Consider the following 21892-nt stretch of genomic DNA (forward strand, 5'->3'; position numbering starts at 1 on the left):
CCAAACCCACATTAACCAGCGAAAGACTCTTCTTCTGTTCCTCAAGAAGCCGAAGTCGATTTTTCACCGATTCAGGTATTTACCGACACGCATCTGAATTTGTAGGCTTCCTCTCCCCACGCGCTAAAACTTAGACTTTTCCATTTACATTACGCTATGTAAATTTGTAATAAACTTTTAAAATAAATTATTGTTATTTAATAATTAAAAGCCGAGCTGAGTGCGTTATTTCCTGCATACTGTCGTCGACTTCCTCCTCTATTTCGATCTCGTTTGTTTACATACGCCACGGCATGAGCGAGAATATATTACGCGAGGTCACAGCAAGGTCTATATACGAAACTCAGGACACGCGTACTAAAGCCGTCATTTTGGGACTTTTTGAGTCGAATGTTTAAAACAAACTTGTACGAGCAGTCAGTTTTATACTTATCAGTCTAATTTATGCAATTTTAGTTTAATTAATGTTGTATAAAACTGACAAGTTTGTTTTAAATATAGGACTCAAAAAGTCCCAAAATGACGGCTCCAGTACGCGTGTCCTGACCTTCTTATATAGACCTTGGGTCACACTGCTGTCAGTCCTCACTTTGGCAATGCCGACCTAACGGTTACAAAACGATTAATTTAATATGCAAGAAAAGAAACATTTTTCTATTACATTTATCATAGAGTTAAAGAACCTCTATTCTAATTGGACGACGTTATCTAGCTACAGTTTCTAACATCTTACCCAACGGATGTCGCCGTCACGAGAAGAATAGAAACTTTCAAAGACATGATTTAAACATTCAATTTTTAGAAGACGGATTTTCGCAAATGAGTCCTATTATTTGGAAAAGGAGATGTTTTTTGAAAGACTGCGTGTTTTCCAAGATTTGTTCGAATCGGAAACCCGAAAGTCTGGCTCTCTTCTGGTTAGTTTTACATTGTAGAATCTATTTCGGTAAGTTCTTTCCAGCATCTGGATACAGGTTGTAGTATGCCATTATGACGAACTACAGAAGTAAAATGTGTGCAAAAACTTAGGAAGTTGGTGAGAGTCAAGGATGAACTAACATGATTTTATTGTTTAAAAATTCTGTATTTGACACTGTACAGTGCATGATTCGGTAATGTCGTAAAATCAAGTTTCAGAATTGTTTTAATAGAAGAAAATTTCAATGCTTGCTAAATGGCGTCATGAGCTGTATGTTAAATTCTTACTGAAGCGAAATCTGAAGAAGTATTTGATGTAATTGAAGAAATTCATCACAAAGACATTCTAGATTTTCGAACAAATACTAAATACTACTACTAGCGATACCGCATAGATATTTTCTTTCAAAACCGAGTAATTTTCGTACTCCACGATTTTGGTTCGATAACGATACCCGTATCGATACTTTTCCTCGGGTATGGAATCCGGTATCTTATTTTTTAACAGACAAGAAGGTGAGGCCGAAACAGAATTTTTCGCTATTTTCTATTAAGATAAACTTATATGAGATTTATGTAATGATTTACTAAAACAATAGCAGCGATAAGAATAAATATTTGTTTTTAAATATAATTTTCAACAATTTAAAAAAGTAATATTTTAAATAAATTTAATGTAACAACTTTCATTCACATTCGAACGTTAAATAAAGTATAATTTTCGAAAATATTAAAATATTTCATATTAAATTTATAATTCATATCATCTTTATAACAATAAATTTATGAGTATAAGTATTAGTTACAGATACAGTCAAACCTGTTTTTATGCGGTGGATAAGGACCGCATAAAAAACGCATAAAAAATTCGCACGAAACTTTACGAGTGGCTATAAAAAGTAGTTTTCGCAACACAATTAAAAAAATATTTTTTATGCGGTCAATTGGGACCGCATAAAAAAATCTCACATAGAAAATAACTCAAAATGAAATTTATTGACAACAGACGTCAGCACTTGACTGCATCGTCTCATTGATAGTCTGTTTTACATATTTTTGTCCAGGTGGTGTTTTGTTGACTTAAAAAATAAATTATTTCATTTTTCGCGTATTCATGCAATAATATTACTATAATAAGTTTATTTAGCTATAATAAGTCAACGTGAGACATGACAAATCGCAAGAGTCTAGTCGCCGACTATACCGCACATATAAAAAATCGCACAATAAAAAATCGCACAAAAAAAGACCGCATAAAAAACAGGTTTGACTGTACTTTATAATATTTCTATACAGTCATACACCTGGTTTCGAACTTAATTCGTTTCTAAAAGTTGTTCGAAAACCGAGTTGTTCTCAACTGAAACAAATTGTCAAATAAAAAGCAATATAATATCAATCAATCCGTTTCCGATTCCGAAAACAAAGTGTTTTTTTATCGTGTGAGATGTATTTGGTGCAAAAAATACCTACAAATGCAATATAATATTATATAATAGTATCTATATCCATATACAATGTATACAATAATATATATGTGATGATCAATGAGCTGGCCACGTGAATTTTTTCGGTTCTTCTGACGTGTCTAGTGCTTAAACAGAAGCTAATAGAAGCTTATTTTCCGAATAAAATTCTGGCAGTATGTCCAATTTCCATCAACCGATTGATATACATAATCCGTTCCAGGAGTTTGTTCGCTATCCGAATTGTTCATTAACCGATTATCGATTTACCATAAGTTTTTATGGGAATTTGATTAATTCGTTTGGAGACCTTCCAAAAATAAAAATTATACATTCTTACTACGTTTATTTACATGTAATAATATAAATACATATATACACAGTCTTGCATTTTTATTAGCATCTTTTTTCGTTTGAAGGGGTTAGAGAATCTGTCTAATGTCGATTGCTTTTTTCCTTTTTTCAGGATTTTTCAGAAGTAATTAATTGCATTGTAATTGTAGAAATCTCCAAGCTTATTGCCCTCAACTTGGTTTGGATATCATTTTAAGACGGTCGTTCTGACATCCTCCTACTTCTTCAAAAAATGTTTAATAGCAGATATAGGCATTAAACATTTTTTTTCAGAATAAAACATATTTCGCTGAGTTTCTTAATGTTTTTCATTCAAGAGTTCTTGACGTTATATCTGTGTCAGGTTTCATTATAAGCTCATCAATGTTCTTTATATCTAAGATGTGATTTCTGTTTACGCTTTAGCTGCTTGAGACTTCTTGATTATACCATATGAGAGTACCCGTACGGGAGTCGACCTGGAGGTCCGAATGTGAAGTATCAATCGAGAAATTAAGAATCGCCTTTTCAGACGCGAATAGGAGGAATTGAATGTCTCGATTGAACAATCGAAGTCTTTTTAAAACTATTTGAACAATAGAAAAAACCAAAGTCAAGAAAAACGCGGCGAGAGAGGAGTTGTATTCAGTCGCCACCTTGACCTCTCCCGCGTCCTCCATCGGGTTTCGAATTGTCACCAGGTGACGATGAGAGCTCAATGGAGAGGCGACTTTGGAGGAAAACTAATAAAACGGGCGTTTCAAGGACGTTCTTCATTCTTGTTTTCTGGTTGATGGTGCTCGCCGTCAGAATTCGCCACCTGTAGGCCAACAACGACTGACTAGTCGACGCCCGAACTAACCATCACTCTTAGAGATATCGTATTTCTACCAGATTCACCCTTCTACCGAACCTTCAATTCGAAACTGTGACGCACGCCCCGGGTCCGTCCACCGAAACGTACGTCGTCGAGGGACAGAGAACTTCAGACCAAACGTTAAACACTCAGCCAAAAGAAGAGAAAGAAAAACTTTTTATTCGCTCTCAGAGCTGGGTTTTGTCCAAGCTTAGAAGAAATTTGTAAGAAATTTCTATTTTTATTAAACGATTATAAGATGGAAAACCTATCTTAGTGAGTCTTTCAACTCCCACACGAGAGTTTGACCGCTCGATTGTCGTGACATCTTTCCACCTAATCGGTAACAGCACAATGTATCTTTCTTAAATAAGATTGAACGGCGGCCTACTGTAGACCTGTTCAAGCCACATTACCCAACAACATCATACATCTTCTGCCCACTCTACCCCGCACTACTTTCGCTATTATACTCTCACCTTTCGAAAATAAAACCCATGCAAAACTTAACGAGTGTCTGTCGACACTCTACAAATTATACTATAAAATATAATATTGCGAATACCATAAAACAAAGTTGTTTCTGTCAGAAAAATAAAAGTCTGGAATTACAAGAGAGAGTTTGAAAGTTTGGAGGAATACGATCCGATCAATATATACCGTATTGACCTTCGATGTCGATATTCCCCCCAATCCGAAAAGTTTCGAATTATTGCCTGAAGACAAGAAAAGACCAATCGGTATTTGTTATTTTACGTGGCTTTCTCTTGTGTTTGTTGTGTGAAGTGTTCGTTATCCGAACATAAAAATCTTTTGTGAAAGTGTTCGTTATCCGATTTGTTTGTTACCCGATCACCCACTGTATTCGGAATACCTAACAGAACAATTGTATAAGTATAATTTACATATACTACGTTCGAATATACAGTAAGATACACATCTCATATAGAATTATTAATCTATTTCATTATACATTATGTAGCCTTGCTAGTTCGAGTTCGAAACCGTTTTAACTTAAGTAGCAAATTATTTAGAGACATGGAAAAAGACCTGGCAACCTACTCCAGTATTTTGACAAAATACGCTATGGATCAATTTACAAATACAGTTTCGAATGTGTTACCGACTTGTGCCACCCTCGGGCAAGAAGGTACTAATCGAGTAACTGGGAAAGAGCATCGAGTTGTTATTAGTAGTAGCAGCAGCATTGATGATGCGACCAGGATAAATCGTAATGGACACCTGACTGCTGATGTAGCTTAGTGAGAAGAGAACAATGCGCTGTACTAAAGAATCTAAAATTGGAACTTTGAACGTGAACGGATTACACGTAGGAAAGTTGAACATCATTAAAAATGAAATGAATCGGTTGAAGATAGATCTTCTAGGCATCAGTGAAGTTCACTGGACTGGAAACGGATTTTTTAATTCCGATTATTACGTCATCTACTACTTTGGAAATGATACCATCAGGCGAAGGGAGTAGGTTTTATTCTACACAAGAAGATCAGTCGCATCGTAGAAAGCTTTCGAACAATTGACGAGAGAGCCATGGCAATCCGTATCAAAGGAAAACTTCGCAATTTTACGATCCTGCAGGTTTATACGCTCACTGCTGATTTAGAAGAAGAAATAACTGAGGCTTTCTACAATAAACTCCAAGAAACACTGCGTCAGACACCAACAAAAGATGTTGTTTATGTCATCGGTGATTTCAACGCAAAAGTAAATGGAATGAAAGTGTAGTGTTTTTACTGCTATTAATTTTGCTTCTCGTCACTCCGCGCGATTAAAAACGAATGAGACGAACAGTAACAAAACTACGTTTATTTTCTGCTCGCGTAACAGTTACATGACTCGACGATGTGGCTAACAAAAGGCAACTGGCTGACCAAAAGGTCCCACAGGGTGAGTCCGGTCCCGTTCCAGGAAGTAATAACTCTTACCACCTGGGGTTCGTTACGACTGTTAAGATGTGGAGAGTGACGTTCCCCACAGAGTATCCCCCAGTGAGGGACGAGCGATAGAACTGATGTCGAACGAATCGCTTAACGTTACATTATGGTGACTAGTCTTTTAGGAAAATGAACATGACGGCCTGATCTCGTGGTAACAGTTTGATCTTTTTTGGAGGTCGTTTCCAGTTTTTTGTTATTCGCTGTTGCAGATGAAGATGGTGTCTGTGATGGTCTTGATTGGACGGGTTTTATACTAGATTTCTGAAGTGGTTCGTCCTGTAAGATATACGCTGGTTTTACTCTGTCAATTGAGACGGTGGATTTGCGACCTTGGATGTCAATTACTAGTGTTTTGTCGTGTTTTTCTAGCACTTTGTATGGGCCTGAGTAAGGTTGACGAAGAGGAGGTCGGTTTGCGTCGAATCTTAAGAAAATATGTGTACACTCTTTTAGTTCTGGATGAATGAAAATTTTCTCTGTGGAATGAGCGGAAGTTGCTAACGGTTTCAGATTGGCCATGTGGGTTTTTAGTTGGCTGACAAAAGATTCGCAAGAAATTCGTGGGGTGTCGGGGCTAATGATGTCAGCTGGTAATTTTAACGGGGTACCATATAACAGTTCAGCTACTGTTGCGCCTATATCGGCTTTAAGTGCTGAACGAATTCCCAGGAGGACTACCGGAAGGGCGTCGGTCCATTTGGAGGATTCGTGTGCCATTAGCGATGCCTTCAGGTGTCTATGTAATCGTTCTATTAAACCGTTTGATCGGGGATGGTATGCTGCCGAATGGATGCGATTGGTGCCGAGAAGTCTGGTCAGTTCTCGGAAGAGGTTCGATTCGAACTGACGTCCTTGATCGGTGGTGATCGTAGTAGGGCATCCGAATCTTGCGATCCAACCTGAGAAAAAGGCTCGGCATACCGTCTCAGCAGATATGTCGGCAATTGGGATGACCTCTGGCCATCTGGTAAAACGGTCGATCACTGTAAGGCAGTAGTGTTTCCCGTCAGCTGGCGGAAGTGGTCCTATCAGATCCATGTGAAGATGGGAAAATCTTGCTTCCGGAAGTGTAAACTTTCCTATCGGTGTCCAGGCGTGGCGGTGAATTTTCGATTTCTGGCAGGGGATGCAATGTCGTGCCCACTGACGGATGTCCTTCCGCATGCCCGGCCAAACATAACGGCTCGAAATTAGCTTAGTGGTTGCTGTTGCTCCTGGATGAGAAAGTCCATGTAGATGGTCGAAAATGGTTCGTCGGAGATTATGCGGCACGAAGGGGCGAGGTGTTCCGGATGATGTGTCACAGTATAGGTCGATTTCGTTAGGTGGAAAGGATTTCGGCTCTAATTTGAGCGACATAGGATCCTTTAACAATTGATGAAGTTCCGAATCTGTAGCTTGCGTTGTGGCTAGCTCTCGGAAGTCTACAGGAGAAGCAGAGGTGATCGAATCTATCTCGATGCGGGAGAGCGCGTCTGCTATCGTGTTAGCTGTGCCCGGAATATGACGTATATCCGTAGAGAATTGGGATATAAAATCGAGATGCCGCATTTGTCGTGGTGAACATTTATCTGGTTTTTGTTTGAAGGCATATATGAGCGGTTTTTGATCCGTGTAGATCGTGAATTCACGGCCTTCTAGCATGTGGCGAAATCGTTTTATTGATGTGTATATTGCCAATAGTTCTCTGTCGTAAGCTGACCAGTTGCGTTGATTTGGTGCCAGTTTCGCTGAGATAAAGGCGATGGGTTCCCATTTCCTGTTGTATTGCATCAGTGCTCCTCCAACCGCTACGTCTGACGCATCTACCCATATGCATAGTTTAGCTCCGGGTAGTGGATGGTGGAGAAGTGTGGCTTTGGACAGTGCTTCCTTAGCTGATACGAAGGATTGTTCTGCCGCTTCTGACCATTGCAGAGATCGTGATTCTGCTTTCCGAGTGAGTGACGTACGTTTCCCGTTCTTTTTTCCTTCTAGTAGCTGCACTAGCGGGGCGAGGGTGTGCGCCGCTCGAGGGATGCATCTCCTGTAGAAATTTATTACGCCTAAGAATCGTCTAAGTTGAGTGAGAGACGAAGGTTTGGGAAATTCTCGGATGGCTCTGACTCTATCAGGGAGTGGTTCCAGACCCTTTCCCGAGACCTTGAATCCGAGAAATTCGATTAATGGTACGCCGAAGGTGCATTTCGACGGATTTATGGTTAACCCATATTCTTGGAGGCGTTGGAATAAGTCGCGAAGATGCGAGATGTGTTCTTCCTGGGAGCGTGACGCTATTAATATGTCATCGACGAAAGCATATGCAAAGGGGAGTCCTCTGGTTACTTCGTCGATGAACCGTTGAAATGTTGCGGATGCGTTGCACAATCCGAATTGCATCCTGGTACTCTCGAAGAGACCAAACGGTGTCGTTATAGCTGTTTTGTGCACGTGCGGTGGGTAGATGGGTATTTGATGATAGGCCTTGATTAAGTCTATGTGAGAGAAGATTTGTGTTCCGTGCAGTTCCGATGTGAAATCTGCGATGTTTGGAACGCTGTATCTGTCCTTTATGGTTTGTGCGTTTAGAGCACGATAATCTCCCACGGGTCGCCAATCTGAACTGTTTTTCTTGGTGACCATGTGGAGTGGTGATGCGTAATTGCTTTTTGATGTTCGCATATGGCCGAGAGCTATCATCTTATCGAATTCGGCCTTAGCGATTTTAAGCCTATCGGGTGCTAGGCGACGTGGTTTCGCAGTTACGGGCTGACCAACAGTTTCTATGTGATGTACAACGTTGTGTTTTACGGGTTGGTTAGGACGTGGAGGTCTGGTGATCTCAGGAAATTCTTCCAATATCTTATGATATATGGAGTCGTTGGTCGTTATCTTGATAGAGTGGATGGAGGTTTCTAATAATTTGCCTGGAGAGTTTACCTTTGTCTGAACGTCTGTGAGACATTTTCGTCTAAGATTCGGTACCAAATGGAAGTGATACAAGAAATCTGCGCCTATTATTGCTGTTGACACGTTGCCAATAAGGAATTTCCAACGAAAAATTTTCTTTAACCCAAAATCGAGAGTGAGTGTTCGTTGGTCGTAGACATGAATTGCAGTTGTGTTTGCTGCCATCAAGGTCATTTGAGATGCGCGCTTCTTTTGTGACGAGGAGGCTGGAAATATTGATACGTCGGAACCTGTGTCGACGAGAAAGTTTACGTTCGTTCTCTTGTCTAGGATGAACAGGCGACGAGATTGCTCCGGCAAAGTGCATGTCGCCTCTACGCTTCGCCGCTCTCGTTTGTTGGAAAACTACACGGCGGAGTACATTTTTGTGCCTTTGCGCCAAAACGGTTGTGGTACCAGCAGTAGTTGTTGATACTGCGGTGAGTGGAATTGTTGCGATGTCCTGAACTACTGCGGGAGCGTCGAGAAAAATGGTCGCTGCGATCCCGACGTGCCTGCGTTAGTTTATCGATTCGCTTGTTAAGTTTATCTATTTCGACTAGTATTTTGTTGGTTAAGGTATCGGGCTTCTCAGGTTGCGACACTGAAGCTATCGTTGCAGGGGTTACTTCCACCACGCGGTCCGCTACTTCCGCTGCTTTGTCTACGTCGAGTGGGGTAATGGCGGCTAGGATAGATTGGACGGAAGTCGGAAGATGTTGTATGAATAACTCTAGTATAACTGCGTCCGGGATTTGAAAATTTTCCGCCCGACGCTTTAGAACACGTAGTAGTTCGGAAGGTTTGCGGTCTCCTAGCTGTTCTCCGGCCAATAGTTTTCGTAACTCTTGTTGAGACGATTCGCCGGATCGTTTAATAAGTTCCACCTTTATGTGACCGTACGGGTCTGTACGGTCCGGAGAAATAATAATGTCTCTAACCGTTGATGCGACTTCCGGTGGTAAATGAGCCACTACGTAGTTGAACTTTGTGGCACTTTCCGTGATCGGCTTTGGAGATCCTAGAGCAAATGTGCTTTCGCACATGTGGAACCATAAGGCTGGGTCGGAAAAGTTGTACGGAGGGATTTTTACTGCTCCAATCTCGGCCATGATCTGACGATTGAAGTCGTGAACAAGGAAGAACGACGTACCTGATGAAGGTTCCAATGGGTGGATTCGGTAGTTTTCTTAGTTGAATTACGTTATTAGTCCGGGTTCGGGTCACCAATGTAGTGTTTTTACTGCTATTAATTTTGCTTCTCGTCACTCCGCGCGATTAAAAACGAATGAGACGAACAGTAACAAAACTACGTTTATTTTCTGCTCGCGTAACAGTTACATGACTCGACGATGTGGCTAACAAAAGGCAACTGGCTGACCAAAAGGTCCCACAGGGTGAGTCCGGTCCCGTTCCAGGAAGTAATAACTCTTACCACCTGGGGTTCGTTACGACTGTTAAGATGTGGAGAGTGAGTTCCGCACAAGTAAATGAATGAAAGTTAGCATTATAGGAAAATTTGGTCTTGGAGAATGAAACGAGCCAGGTGAACGACTGATTCAGTTCTGCCGAGAACAGCAGATGACCGTGATGAATACGTGGTTTGAACAGCCAAAGCGGCGATCATATACATGGACTTCTCCCAATGGAAATTATCGTAACCAGATTGACTACTTCCTGTGCCAGCAAAAGTGGAAGAGTTTCATTTTGTCTGAGAAATCGTATCCTGGCGCCGATTGCGGAACGGATCATGAACTGCTCGTTGCCAAAGTTAAACTAAGGTTTTCGTAATATCAAGCGACCACCAGCGACGCCAAAATTTGACGTCAAAATGATCCCTGCTGCCTATGATATCGAAATAAAAAATATATTTGACTCTCTCAATTTCGCAGAATAGTGAACCAGGAGAACTATAAAAAAATATAAAAGTACAGTACATATCAATGATGTAGCGCATCAACTCATTCCAGTAGTAGTGGTTTGGGCCATACTGATCACAAAATTAATTTCATGAGACATACTGACAACAAATTTAAATTAATTATTAAATGTTTTTATAAATTTGAATTGAATTAATTTATTTTAACAATATTTGATCACAAAATTAATTTTCTATTACAAATTTGAATTAAATTCATTTTATTTTGACAATAAGGTAAAGTTTCTGTATTAATTATTAAATGAATAAAAATTTATTGACTTAGTTAAAATGATTTAATTTTTGCATTCTGGTAATTAAATTTCTTTTTAAAATATATCAACTAGATATATACTTACAATTCATCGTGTTGCAACTTCTAATGAAAAATTACTGTTTATTTTTACTTAAATTTAAAAATATCGCGGTTGAGAATATTTGATATACTAATATTTTAGTAAATTTCAAACATGACAACTCGAAATAATATTTTATTATTAGAAAATAAATTGCACTGGTAATTTTTAAAATAAAAATTTGTCGAGTAAATTAAAACACAACAATTTAAAATAATGTTAAAACAAAAAGACAAAGTTTAATATATTCTTTCTAATTACTAATTTGCAATAATAAATTTTACAATTTGTTCTAATACAAAATAGTTCAATATAATAATTATTTAAATTATATTTCTTACTTATTTATTAAATACCTATACAATGTATTCATTTTGAAAATAGCTATTTTTTGTTTAAGAATTGTTCGTAAGATAGAATATTGCATAAAGAACATTTCTTTTTAAAATATTTGTGGTGATAACAATTTTTTAAAATACTACCCAACCTTAGACACCCAACAAGTTCGACGTCTAAATAATTGTAGTTCCATTAAAAAAATAAAAATTTCTATCTGTCCATTTTTTGTCAATTTTTGAGGATTTAGGTACCCCCAACTTTTCAATGTCGAAATGATGGAATTTTTATGTACATTATTGCTTCGGTTAAGTTTAAAAAATTAAATTCAATATTTCCTCCTTGTAATAAATTATATTGTACTATTTATATAAGTTAAATAAAATTTCATATACCTTACTATGACATTCCAAAATTATGATTTTTATATGATAAATACATCTCTTGTAAGAAATTTCCAAATTTAACAGATTTTTTATCTCGTGGTGATAAATTATCAAAAGTAATGAATTGATTAACAGTAGTAAAATTTCCTGATTGCGAGGGGAAGTACATTTACACATTAGTAGAATACAATTTAACAGAACAATGGTTGTAATGGTTGTTTTATAATCAATTACATTTTAGTTTTACTTTGATGTATTTAACAATAAGTTAAATTACAATTCACTTTTTATATTAAAATAATAGTAATACAACGGTATATATATATTTAATAAGCATTATTTTTTCTGATTTAATTTGATAAAGAAATGTAATGAATTTATTACAAAAATCTATCTTCTCAAAATTGTTTGTATGTCTTGCTACAAACCCAGTTTGTCTACATGAAGTGTTGAATGGAAGATTTTCATCTCAAAGTCAAGGATAACTCGTATATCACTGTTTAATGTTTTTATGTCTAACAGTCAATAAGTTGAAATGCTTCAAAATCTATCGGCATGTCATTCTGTAATTTTATATAAATAAAAAGTAGGATTAATATTATTTTATATTTAATAAGAAAATAACGAAAAGATTTCATACATAAATATTTTTTACTGACTACCGTATTTTATGGACTATATATAAATATAACTATATACTATATAAAATTAATTTATTTAAGATACATGTTAGTATAGCTAAAGATATTTCGGTGTTATATTATTTGAAGTTGTCATGTCTTAATTTACTCCGACATTAGGATAAATTTGATAGCTAAACACAATATATTAAACTTATTGTTAAAATAAAATTTATTTACAAACTGTTCAAATAACTTATAATTCCTTCTTTTCATCTGTAGAAAAATGGCTGAAGGATTCAGCGAAAAAATGCGTCGCCGACTCTCCGAAGAATATGGGATAGGAGCTGATGGCTCCAATAACCCAGCTTTATCCGACAACATAACACTCCAGGTTTCTTGGATAGAGTCCGATGATGGCAAATTACAAAGAGGGTGGACATGGAGTCGGGGAAGAAGACAGAGAATTATGTCAAACAAGCAGTTGACAAGTGTGGCTGCATTACCACGAGGTCGAACTCATATTAATAAATTTTGATATTAATAATCTGTAAGTAGCAAATTAATACCATATTATGAATAAAATAAAACTACCATCCAATGAGTATAATCAGAGATTCATTTTCCAGAGTTTATCAGTTAAATAAATATTATTTCAAAGAAATAAATGAATTTTAATATAATCCATATAGTAATTCAAATTTTTATGAGTTGGTTTAATCACACAGTATAAATTCGGTTTGAAGATTTAATATTTATTATTATTATTGCTACTGTACAATTTGAGTTAGATTCTTATAATATATCTTTTACTTTTATTTCGTTTCAGTAACTATATATATATATTAAAAAAAAAAACATAAGTTTCATTTTAATTCAATTACAATATAAATTTTAAAAAATATATTTTTATAGATTTTACATTAACAATTTGGTATATCAATGAACATTTTATATACCGTATTTTACGGACTATAAAACGCACTTTTTTCTCCAAAAAATTGCCTCCAAAATTCAGGTGCGTCTTATAGTTTGTAGCATCTTATAGGTATTTTTTTTTAAAAATTGTTTAAGAATTAAGGTGCGTCTTATAGTCCATAGGCTATAGCCATAGTCTATAGTCCATAAAATACGGTAGTCAGTAAAAAATATTTATGTATGAAATCTTTTCGTTATTTTCTTATTAAATATAAAATAATATTAATCCTACTTTTTATTTATATAAAATTACAGAATGACATGCCGATAGATTTTGAAGCATTTCAACTTATTGACTGTTTGACATAAAAACATTAAACAGTGATATACGAGTTATCCTTGACTTTGAGATGAAAATCTTCCATTCAACACTTCATATAGACAAACTGGGTTTGTAGCAAGACATACAAACAATTTTGGGAAGATAGATTTTTGTAATAAATTCACTACATTTCTTTATCAAATTAAATCAGAAAAAATAATGCTTATTAAATATATATATACCGTTGTATTACTATTATTTTAATATAAAAAGTGAATTGTAATTTAACTTATTGTTAAATACATCAAAGTAAAACTAAAATGTAATTGATTATAAAACAACCATTACAACCATTGTTCTGTTAAATTGTATTCTACTAATGTGTAAATTTACTTCCCCTCGGAATCAGGAAATTTTACTACTGTTAATCAATTCATTACTTTTGATAATTTATCACCACGAGATAAAAAATCTGTTAAATTTGGAAATTTCTTACAAGAGATGTATTTATCATATAAAAATCATAATTTTGGAATGTCATAGTAAGGTATATGAAATTTTATTTAACTTATATAAATAGTACAATATAATTTATTACAAGGAGGAAATATTGAATTTAATTTTTTAAACTTAACCGAAGCAATAATGTACATAAAAATTCCATCATTTCGCATTGAAAAGTTGGGGGTACCTAAATCCTCAAAAATTGACAAAAAATGGACAGATAGAAATTTTTATTTTTTTAATGAAACTACAATTATTTAGACATCGAACTTGTTGGGTGTCTAAGATTGGGTAATATTTTAAAAAATTGTTATCACCACAAATATTTTAAAAAGAAATGTTCTTTATGCAATATTCTATCTTACGAACAATTCTTAAAAAAAATAGCTATTTTCAAAATGAATACATTCTATAGGTATTTAATAAATAAGTAAGAAATATAATTTAAATAATTATTATATTGAACTATTTCTGTATTTTACTTTCTCTTATTGTTAAAATGTTATTCAAAGTTGTCGTGTTTTCATTTACTCTTTATATTAGAACAAATTGTTAAAATTATTAATGCAAATTAATTTTATAATAATAAATTTAATAATTAGAAAGAATATATTAATTAAACTTTGCTTTACTGTTACAAGATGTTTTATAAAAACTAAAGAAATGAACTGAAATGTTTTTTAAATATAAAAACTGAACTGAATTAAAAAGTTTTCTATATATGAAAACTGAAGCAATGAATTGAATTGATCTATTTGACAAATTTTTATTTGTAACCTTAATTTAATATACTCAACAAATATTTATAATATATATGAATTGAGAAAGTAATTAATTTAAAAACATAATTTCGAAGAATTATTTCTTTATATTTTAACAATTATTTGTAATCTTAATTGAATTGACAAATTTTAATTAAATTATCGCTGCAACTTAATTTTATATTAAAAGAAATCTTAAAAATTAATTTTATGATCAAAGCTTCTAAATATTGTTAAAATAAAATTAATTTAATTCAAATTTGTAATTAGAAAATTAATTTTGTGATCAGTATGACCCAAACCTATACTACCCATTCCATACAAGAAGATGACAAAATTGTCGAAATGGATGTTAGAAAATACGATAGAAGTAGCAAAACAACGAAGAAAAGCAAAAATTATTAATAACTGAAAGGAAATGCGAAGATTAAACGCAAAGTTCCAAAAAAAAGCCATAAAAGATAAAGGAGAATTCTAGGAAGAACAGTGCAAGAAAATGGAAGCATCGGCTCAGAAAGGCCTCATTCGACAATGCTTTGCTTATGTGAAGAAAGTCCGATCACCATTCATCGCATGTAAGGCAGCTGTTAACGGCCAAGATGGTAATGAATTACATGATCAACTTGCAATCAAAGAAAGATGGAGGGAATACACAGAACAACTTTACGCCAGTGAAACAGAAGTTTATATCCAAAATATTGAAAAGGAAGAACTGACAAAGCTGGAGCCACACATCTTAGAAGAAGAAGTAGCACGGGCACTCAAACAGCTGGCCAGCCACAAGGCGCCAGGAATCGATCAAATACCAGCAGAGTTACTGAAACCTTTAACATTAAAAGTTTTGACAGCACTATGCCGTACTGTGTGGAGGAATAACCAAAGGCCAAAGGATTGAAAAAGATTTATTTTTATCCTTTTACCAATGAAGGGCGATACGAAAGATTGCTCCAACTATCGCATCATCGCTCTGATATCACACGCTAGTAAGATTCTACTGAAGATCATTCAACAGTGTATGTACTCAACCATAGACAGAGAGACTCCAGATGTACAGGCAGGTTTCCGAAAAAAAAGAGGAACACGTGATCATATCGCTAATCTTCTTTGGATGATGGAAACAGCGAGGGAATATCAAGAGGATGTATACATGTGCTTCATTGATCACTCAAAGGCTTTCGATTGTACTATGACATATTGTGAAAGTGCCTCAAGGAAATGGGAATTTCACAGCATCTCACTCAGCTCATACGATCGTCATATACTGGGCAAGAAGCCTCTGTAGAAACGCCATATGGTGATACAAACTGGTTCAAGATCAGAAGGGGGTACCCGCCAGGGCTGTATCCTATCACCATCACTATTCAATCTGTATGCAAAAGTGACGATGAAGAAAGCAGATTTGATTGAGTCTAACATTGGCGTGAAAACTGAAGGCAGGAACATCAATAATCTCTGATATGCGAATGATACCATGCTGCTCGCGGAAAGTCAGGAAGATTTTGAGCAGCTGCTTTTGAGAGTCAAGCACGAAAGTGCAAAGGTAGGGCTGCTTTTTAACTTCAAAATAATGACTACTGCACGGAATAAGAAACTCAAAGTAGCGATCAACGGTGAAGAAATCGAGGTAGTGAAAAATTTCATATTCCTCCAGTCCAAAATCAATTGTAATGGAGATTGCAGTCCTGAAATCAGAAGACGCACAGCCTGTGGACGAACCTCGATGATCAGCATGAACACCTTTTGAAAGAGCAAAGACATCTGCCTCCAAATTAAATGCAGATTAGTTAGAGCGATTTTTTTCCTTTTGTCATATATGGATGTGAAACTTGGAATCTAAAGAAATTAAACAGAAGAAAGATAGATGCTATCGAACTGTGGTGTTGAAGACGGCTTTTGCACATTCCATTAACAGCGCGGATCACCAACAAAACTGTCTTAGAAGGAATCAAACCGAAAATCTCACTGGACACCCAGATAATCGATCAGAAATTGTCTCTTTTTTGGTCATATAATGAGAACCAGCTCCCTCCAGAAGGCGGTCATGCTGCGGATGATTAGCGGAAAAGAGCGCGAGGCCGACCAAGAATTCGATGGCTCGACACAATCAAAAATGACACTGACTTATCTATAACGGAATTGAAGGATGCTGTGCACGATAGAGAGACATGGGGAGCTTTGGTCCATAGAATGACCGAGAGTCAGACACCACTAAACGGATAAGATAGGCAGATAGTCTGGCTACACTTCCGAAAATAAATAAAAAGTTACACTTTACATCTCATAAGACGACTTTATGCTTATTAAAATTATCAATAATTCATCTCAATTAAATAGATTTAATAAAAATAAAACTGTTAAATATAAAACGAATTATTTTTATATTTTTAATTGAGATTACATTAAAAGTTTTCAGTGAATAATTAATTTAAGATATTTCATTTTAGTAATCTGAAACTGTGCTGTAGACTGTTATTGCTTGGACACAATAAAGTGCTATAATTCACACACTTGGCGGTTTTTCTGATGTTTTATTTAGTTGATTCGTGTTAAAATGTACACGTTTCAGGCTCCTAAGCTCCTCTTCAGTCAACTAAAATATTAAAAGAGTATACAACACATATAAAAAATGCATAAGTTTTAAAGAATTTATAAAAATATTTTGTTTTATAACATATCTATGCACATAGAAGTTTTTCAAATTAAAGTTACATTATAAACAGAATATTCTCAAGTTTCTTCTAAAAGTCTCCAAGGCTTTATATGTCTGAGACATCGCAAATGCGCTTGACAATTAAGCATACCGAACAATGATACTCATTCATCCTTTACGTAATATAATACAAATTTGCATATCGTATGACGCCTATGACAGTTTTACTGTTGTATATTTTTTGTTAAGTTATTTAACCGTTTAATATCTATTATTATAAATTATTACATAAACTATAATAATAAATAATAATAAATAATGAACATAATTAATATAACATTTTTAGCCACTTATTGAAATGCTAGGAGTTTTGTTTATACAATTTTGAGCTTTCATGATTTCTACACATTCTTTAAATTTTCTTTTATATGCATCTTTTTCTCTGTGTAAATATCATCTATATTACAATTATTTGATAGGCAGTATTCATGACAGGCAAAATTTAGACTTTGATATTTTACGTCGGCTATATGTTCTTTCAATCTTACTTTTACTTTACGTTTAGTTTCTCTCTATATAACAACTAGTATTTTCACATGTGCATGGAATTTTATAAACCACATTTTTGCGTATCGTCCTTTGATAGATATTCGAAATTATTTGCTGTATAACCTTGAAATAGCGATAAAAAAAGAGTTAAATAAATTACTTGTTTTTGAGTATAGTATCACAAACACCGACAAATAAATGCTATCGTTATGAAGAAAACTATAGGATGGCATCGCTGGATGTTAACAATATGAATTCTTCAATAAATTTAGAATTAATTTTAAATTAACTGTCCTATGTGAAGAGCCCAGATTGAGTTAACCAATTAGTTAGATTAGTGTTAAATCATAACTTTTTGAATTTCGAGGTAAATATTACCGACAATCGGAAGGTATTCCAATGGGATCATGCATAGGTCCTAGATTAGCAAAATTATATATGATCATAATTGATAAAGAAATCAATAAAACCCGAGGTATAATAATGTTACCAAAGATATGTGGATGATATCATCTGCGATAAAAGCATAAGAGATATTGAATCTTTCGTTTATAAAATTAATTTAATAAATAAAAATGTTTAATTTTAATGTGGAAAAAAAGTAAATAATGGAGTGAATTATTTAGAATTTACTACAGTTAGATTAAATAGTAAATTATTATTTTAAAAGTATGTTAAAGATTGTCCTACCGGTAAATTTATACACTTCAATTCCAATATACAGTAGAGCATCGCTTATCCGACCCCCGATCAACCGTCACATCGGTTAACGGACCGCGTTCTAGTCGGCAAATTCAAGTGTCCGATAGTGATGTAGCGCTACAATATTTTCCTATGTCTTGGCGATTTTAATATTATTTTTGTTAAATGTTTGCATGTTTTAGCGGGCAACACTGGCTCGATTATAAGTGAGAAGCCAGTATTAAAACCACGCTAAATTTTCAATATTTCTTTATTTTTGTATTTATTTTGTGCGAAGTAAAGAAATAATTTTAACGATAAAATAGCAACGATTATTACTTTAAAAAATTTTTTTAGGCTTGACATCGATGAAAATTCAATGAGAAGTAGGTTAATATACTAACCTAATACTAATATACTAATAATGTATTTTTTCATTTTTTTCGGTTATCCGTTTTTTCAGTTATCCGACCAACCCCAGTCCCCAATTGAATCGAATAACCGATGCTCTACTGTACCTTTATATATATATATAAAAAAAACACTTTGCATATGTATATCAACAAAATTAAAAAAAAACAACCTTGCAAAAGGATCAAAAAATAGAAATACAAAATATAATAAGAATGTTTAGCTTAAACAATAATGTTCTAGGGTAATTATTTAAGTAGATAGAATCTAGTAAAAAAAAAAAATTTTTCACATTAAATAGACAATTAAAAGTTGTCAAGACCTTGTATCTAAAAATAGAATATGTTATCGGTGTTTTTGAAAAATTAAAAAGTGAATTTAAAAATTAGATACAATTTTAGTACCAAACCATACAAGAATTATAGCAAAAGTTATCAACAGTAATAATGAAAATAATGAACATAATGATTTAGTAAAAGATAATGTAGTTTATTCATTAGATTGTAGTTGTTCACATAAAAAAAAGATACATTAGAGAAACTGGAAGAAAATTAAAGACAAAAATTAAAGAGCATATGCCATTAGAAACAATTCGATATCGTCAGTAGCACAACATTGCAATACTGAAGGCTGTGAAATTTTAGAAGATAGTATCAAGAGTATTCTATCAGAAAACAATCAATTAAAAAGAAGACTACAAAAAATTCTGAAAATACTGGAAGACATTAGAATTAATAGCAACGTGGGACTAAAGCTACATGAGGGGTGGAGACATTTTTACATAACCTTAAAACAGATGCTGACCAGGTGTGGGTGTACAGTCGCATCACTTGATAAAATGTATTGTAACAAAGCAAGTTGACTTCACACTGTCTCATTGACCAGGTGTATATGTTTTTGTTTAAAGTTTGAAACTCAATTATATCAATAATGGAAAGTTCTTTGTTAGTTTTCCTCCCGTTATGTTTTTAATATAATTAAACAATATATATTACGAGTATTAATAATGAAACCGTCTACCAGAATTTGAAAAATGTGGGAGAAAATAAGGCATTTACTGGTACCAAATAATAATATATATCTCATTGTCATTGTATTAAAGTTTATGCTTGATTGTTATAGTTCTGTAGTAAATGGGTTGCATTAAATACTGTAAATACTGTGCACTGTGTATATTAGATAACACTTTGTATTGGTTAACTATTAATGTTATAATTATTATGTTTGTGCCCTGTGTTTGTAAGCTGATGAGAGGTCCTGTACCCAAAATGCATACTTACCTAAATTTGAATATGATTATTAAAGACTAACATTTTTATTAAAGATCTAGTCCTTCTTTCTGTCGGCGTTGGTGTAATAATATCTCCAATTGTTAAGTCCTATTTATTTAGGCTATCTAACTCTATCCAACAAATCTATTTTTATTATATTAAAAAATATATTAATTTACAATTAAAGTTCATGCATCTTTAAATTTTATTAAAATCATACCAGTTATTCAGGCGCCATTATTTTTTTTTAATACAATTAATAGTATGTCTACGATGGACTACTAGAAAGACGATTGGAGATTGTATTCAGGTGAAGGGAGGTTCTGCCTTTTAAAATTTCAGCTAGACTGAGATACACTCAGCATTTTTTCTAATTATTCAGATCTTTCAAACGAACCTACCAAATTTAAACGCATTTTTGTAAATGATAGAATGAAACAACTCAATGCAAGGATAATCTGACAAGGTCAATAAATCTGGGAAGACTATGTGTGGGAAACTGGTTTATATTTAGCGCTAGACACGTAAAGTAAAAACGGAAAACTTCACTTAAACAGTCCATTAGTGAGACTACGAACCTGAGGACTAGTGTTTAGTGGCTTTATCCACTCGACCCTTCGAGAGCCGTTCTTATAACAAGAATAGCCTGATGCGGTCAAACAAAAAAATTGTGTATTTATCATATAAATACACTATCTCTGCATTTATATAATTTTAAAATATTATCTGTATGATAATAAAGCACAATAATTGATATAATAACGATTAATTAATTTTAAACAGAAAACTTTTAAATGCGAATTCTAATAAAAAATGTATTATTTGAAAAAATATCAAGATTTACTTACTTTTTAGTGTCCAACCTTTATTTTGTTTTAAATCTCTTACGAAACGCAATCCACCCTTTACACAAGAGCTGGACAGTTTAACTCCTTCGTTCATCTTCAGCATGTAAGGAAGAATATTTTGAGCAATAACATTTTGAAAATATTTGAACATTTCCTCAAATCTATTCAAAATTCGCTCGGCATTTTCTAATTCATTTGAAACGTGTGTTTTATTAAATTCGGTTGCATCCTTATCAGTTTTTAAATCAGCAATGGGTATTATTAAGATGAAAAGGTAAGAAAAAATAATGCAATTCGGCTTCATGTTCACTGAAAAATAAACAAGAATTTCACTTCTCACGTAAGAAAATAAAATCGATTTTTATAAAATCAGATAAATTATTGCTTAATGTAGCTATCGACGAACTCCAATCAAGTAAAAGAGGGTCAAGTGAAACGAGATCAATACGATAAGTGCTTGCTGCCTATTTTAAAAATTAAGTTATTTTACTGATAATCTTTACAACCAAATTATCTTGCTTTTTTTCAAGATAAACTAAAAATCATCAGTCAAAACAATTTTGATCCCGAAACTATTCATGACTTTGCTCTCCTGGTGTGTTTTGGATGATTATTTTGCCGATAAATGAAAAAGATCCTATCAATGTTGTAATAATAACCAGATTGTAAGAAATAATTGTCAAAAATGTCAGTATAAATAACGGTATCTATTGTATTAGGTTTAGAAAATCGTATACCAGGCCAGAAATAGATAATACAGACCCAGACAATAAAACTACCGTTACCACATTTCGATGTTGTTTATACTTCTCGCTCAGTTATAGACTTCATCGATGTAGTCCCTACTCACATCGCCCATCTGAACCTACTCTATTAATTTTGGATTCATATGATCATACAAT

The 21892-nt window shown here is 34.0% G+C and overlaps 2 protein-coding genes across 2 annotated transcripts in view; both read right to left on the reverse strand.

Annotated features, from left to right (window-relative positions):
* The window catches only part of LOC136981644 (nose resistant to fluoxetine protein 6-like), a 36133-nt gene extending 14957 nt beyond the window's left edge, over positions 1–21176 (reverse strand). The window contains exon 1 of the mRNA XM_067277976.1: positions 20991–21176. Coding sequence (XP_067134077.1) covers positions 20991–21141 — 151 coding nt within the window. The 5' untranslated portion in view covers positions 21142–21176. The remainder of the gene's footprint in view (positions 1–20990) is intronic.
* LOC136981657 (uncharacterized) lies at positions 8446–9623 on the reverse strand. The gene has a single exon (XM_067277991.1). The coding sequence runs from the start codon at positions 9569–9571 to the stop codon at positions 8795–8797; it is 777 nt and encodes a 258-aa protein (XP_067134092.1). The 5' UTR covers positions 9572–9623; the 3' UTR covers positions 8446–8794.
* Positions 21177–21892: the final 716 nt, after the last annotated feature.

The sequence above is a fragment of the Centruroides vittatus genome, unplaced genomic scaffold (genome assembly GCF_030686945.1).
Source record: "Centruroides vittatus isolate TY-2023 unplaced genomic scaffold, ASM3068694v2 contig_786, whole genome shotgun sequence".
Taxonomy (NCBI): domain Eukaryota; kingdom Metazoa; phylum Arthropoda; class Arachnida; order Scorpiones; family Buthidae; genus Centruroides; species Centruroides vittatus.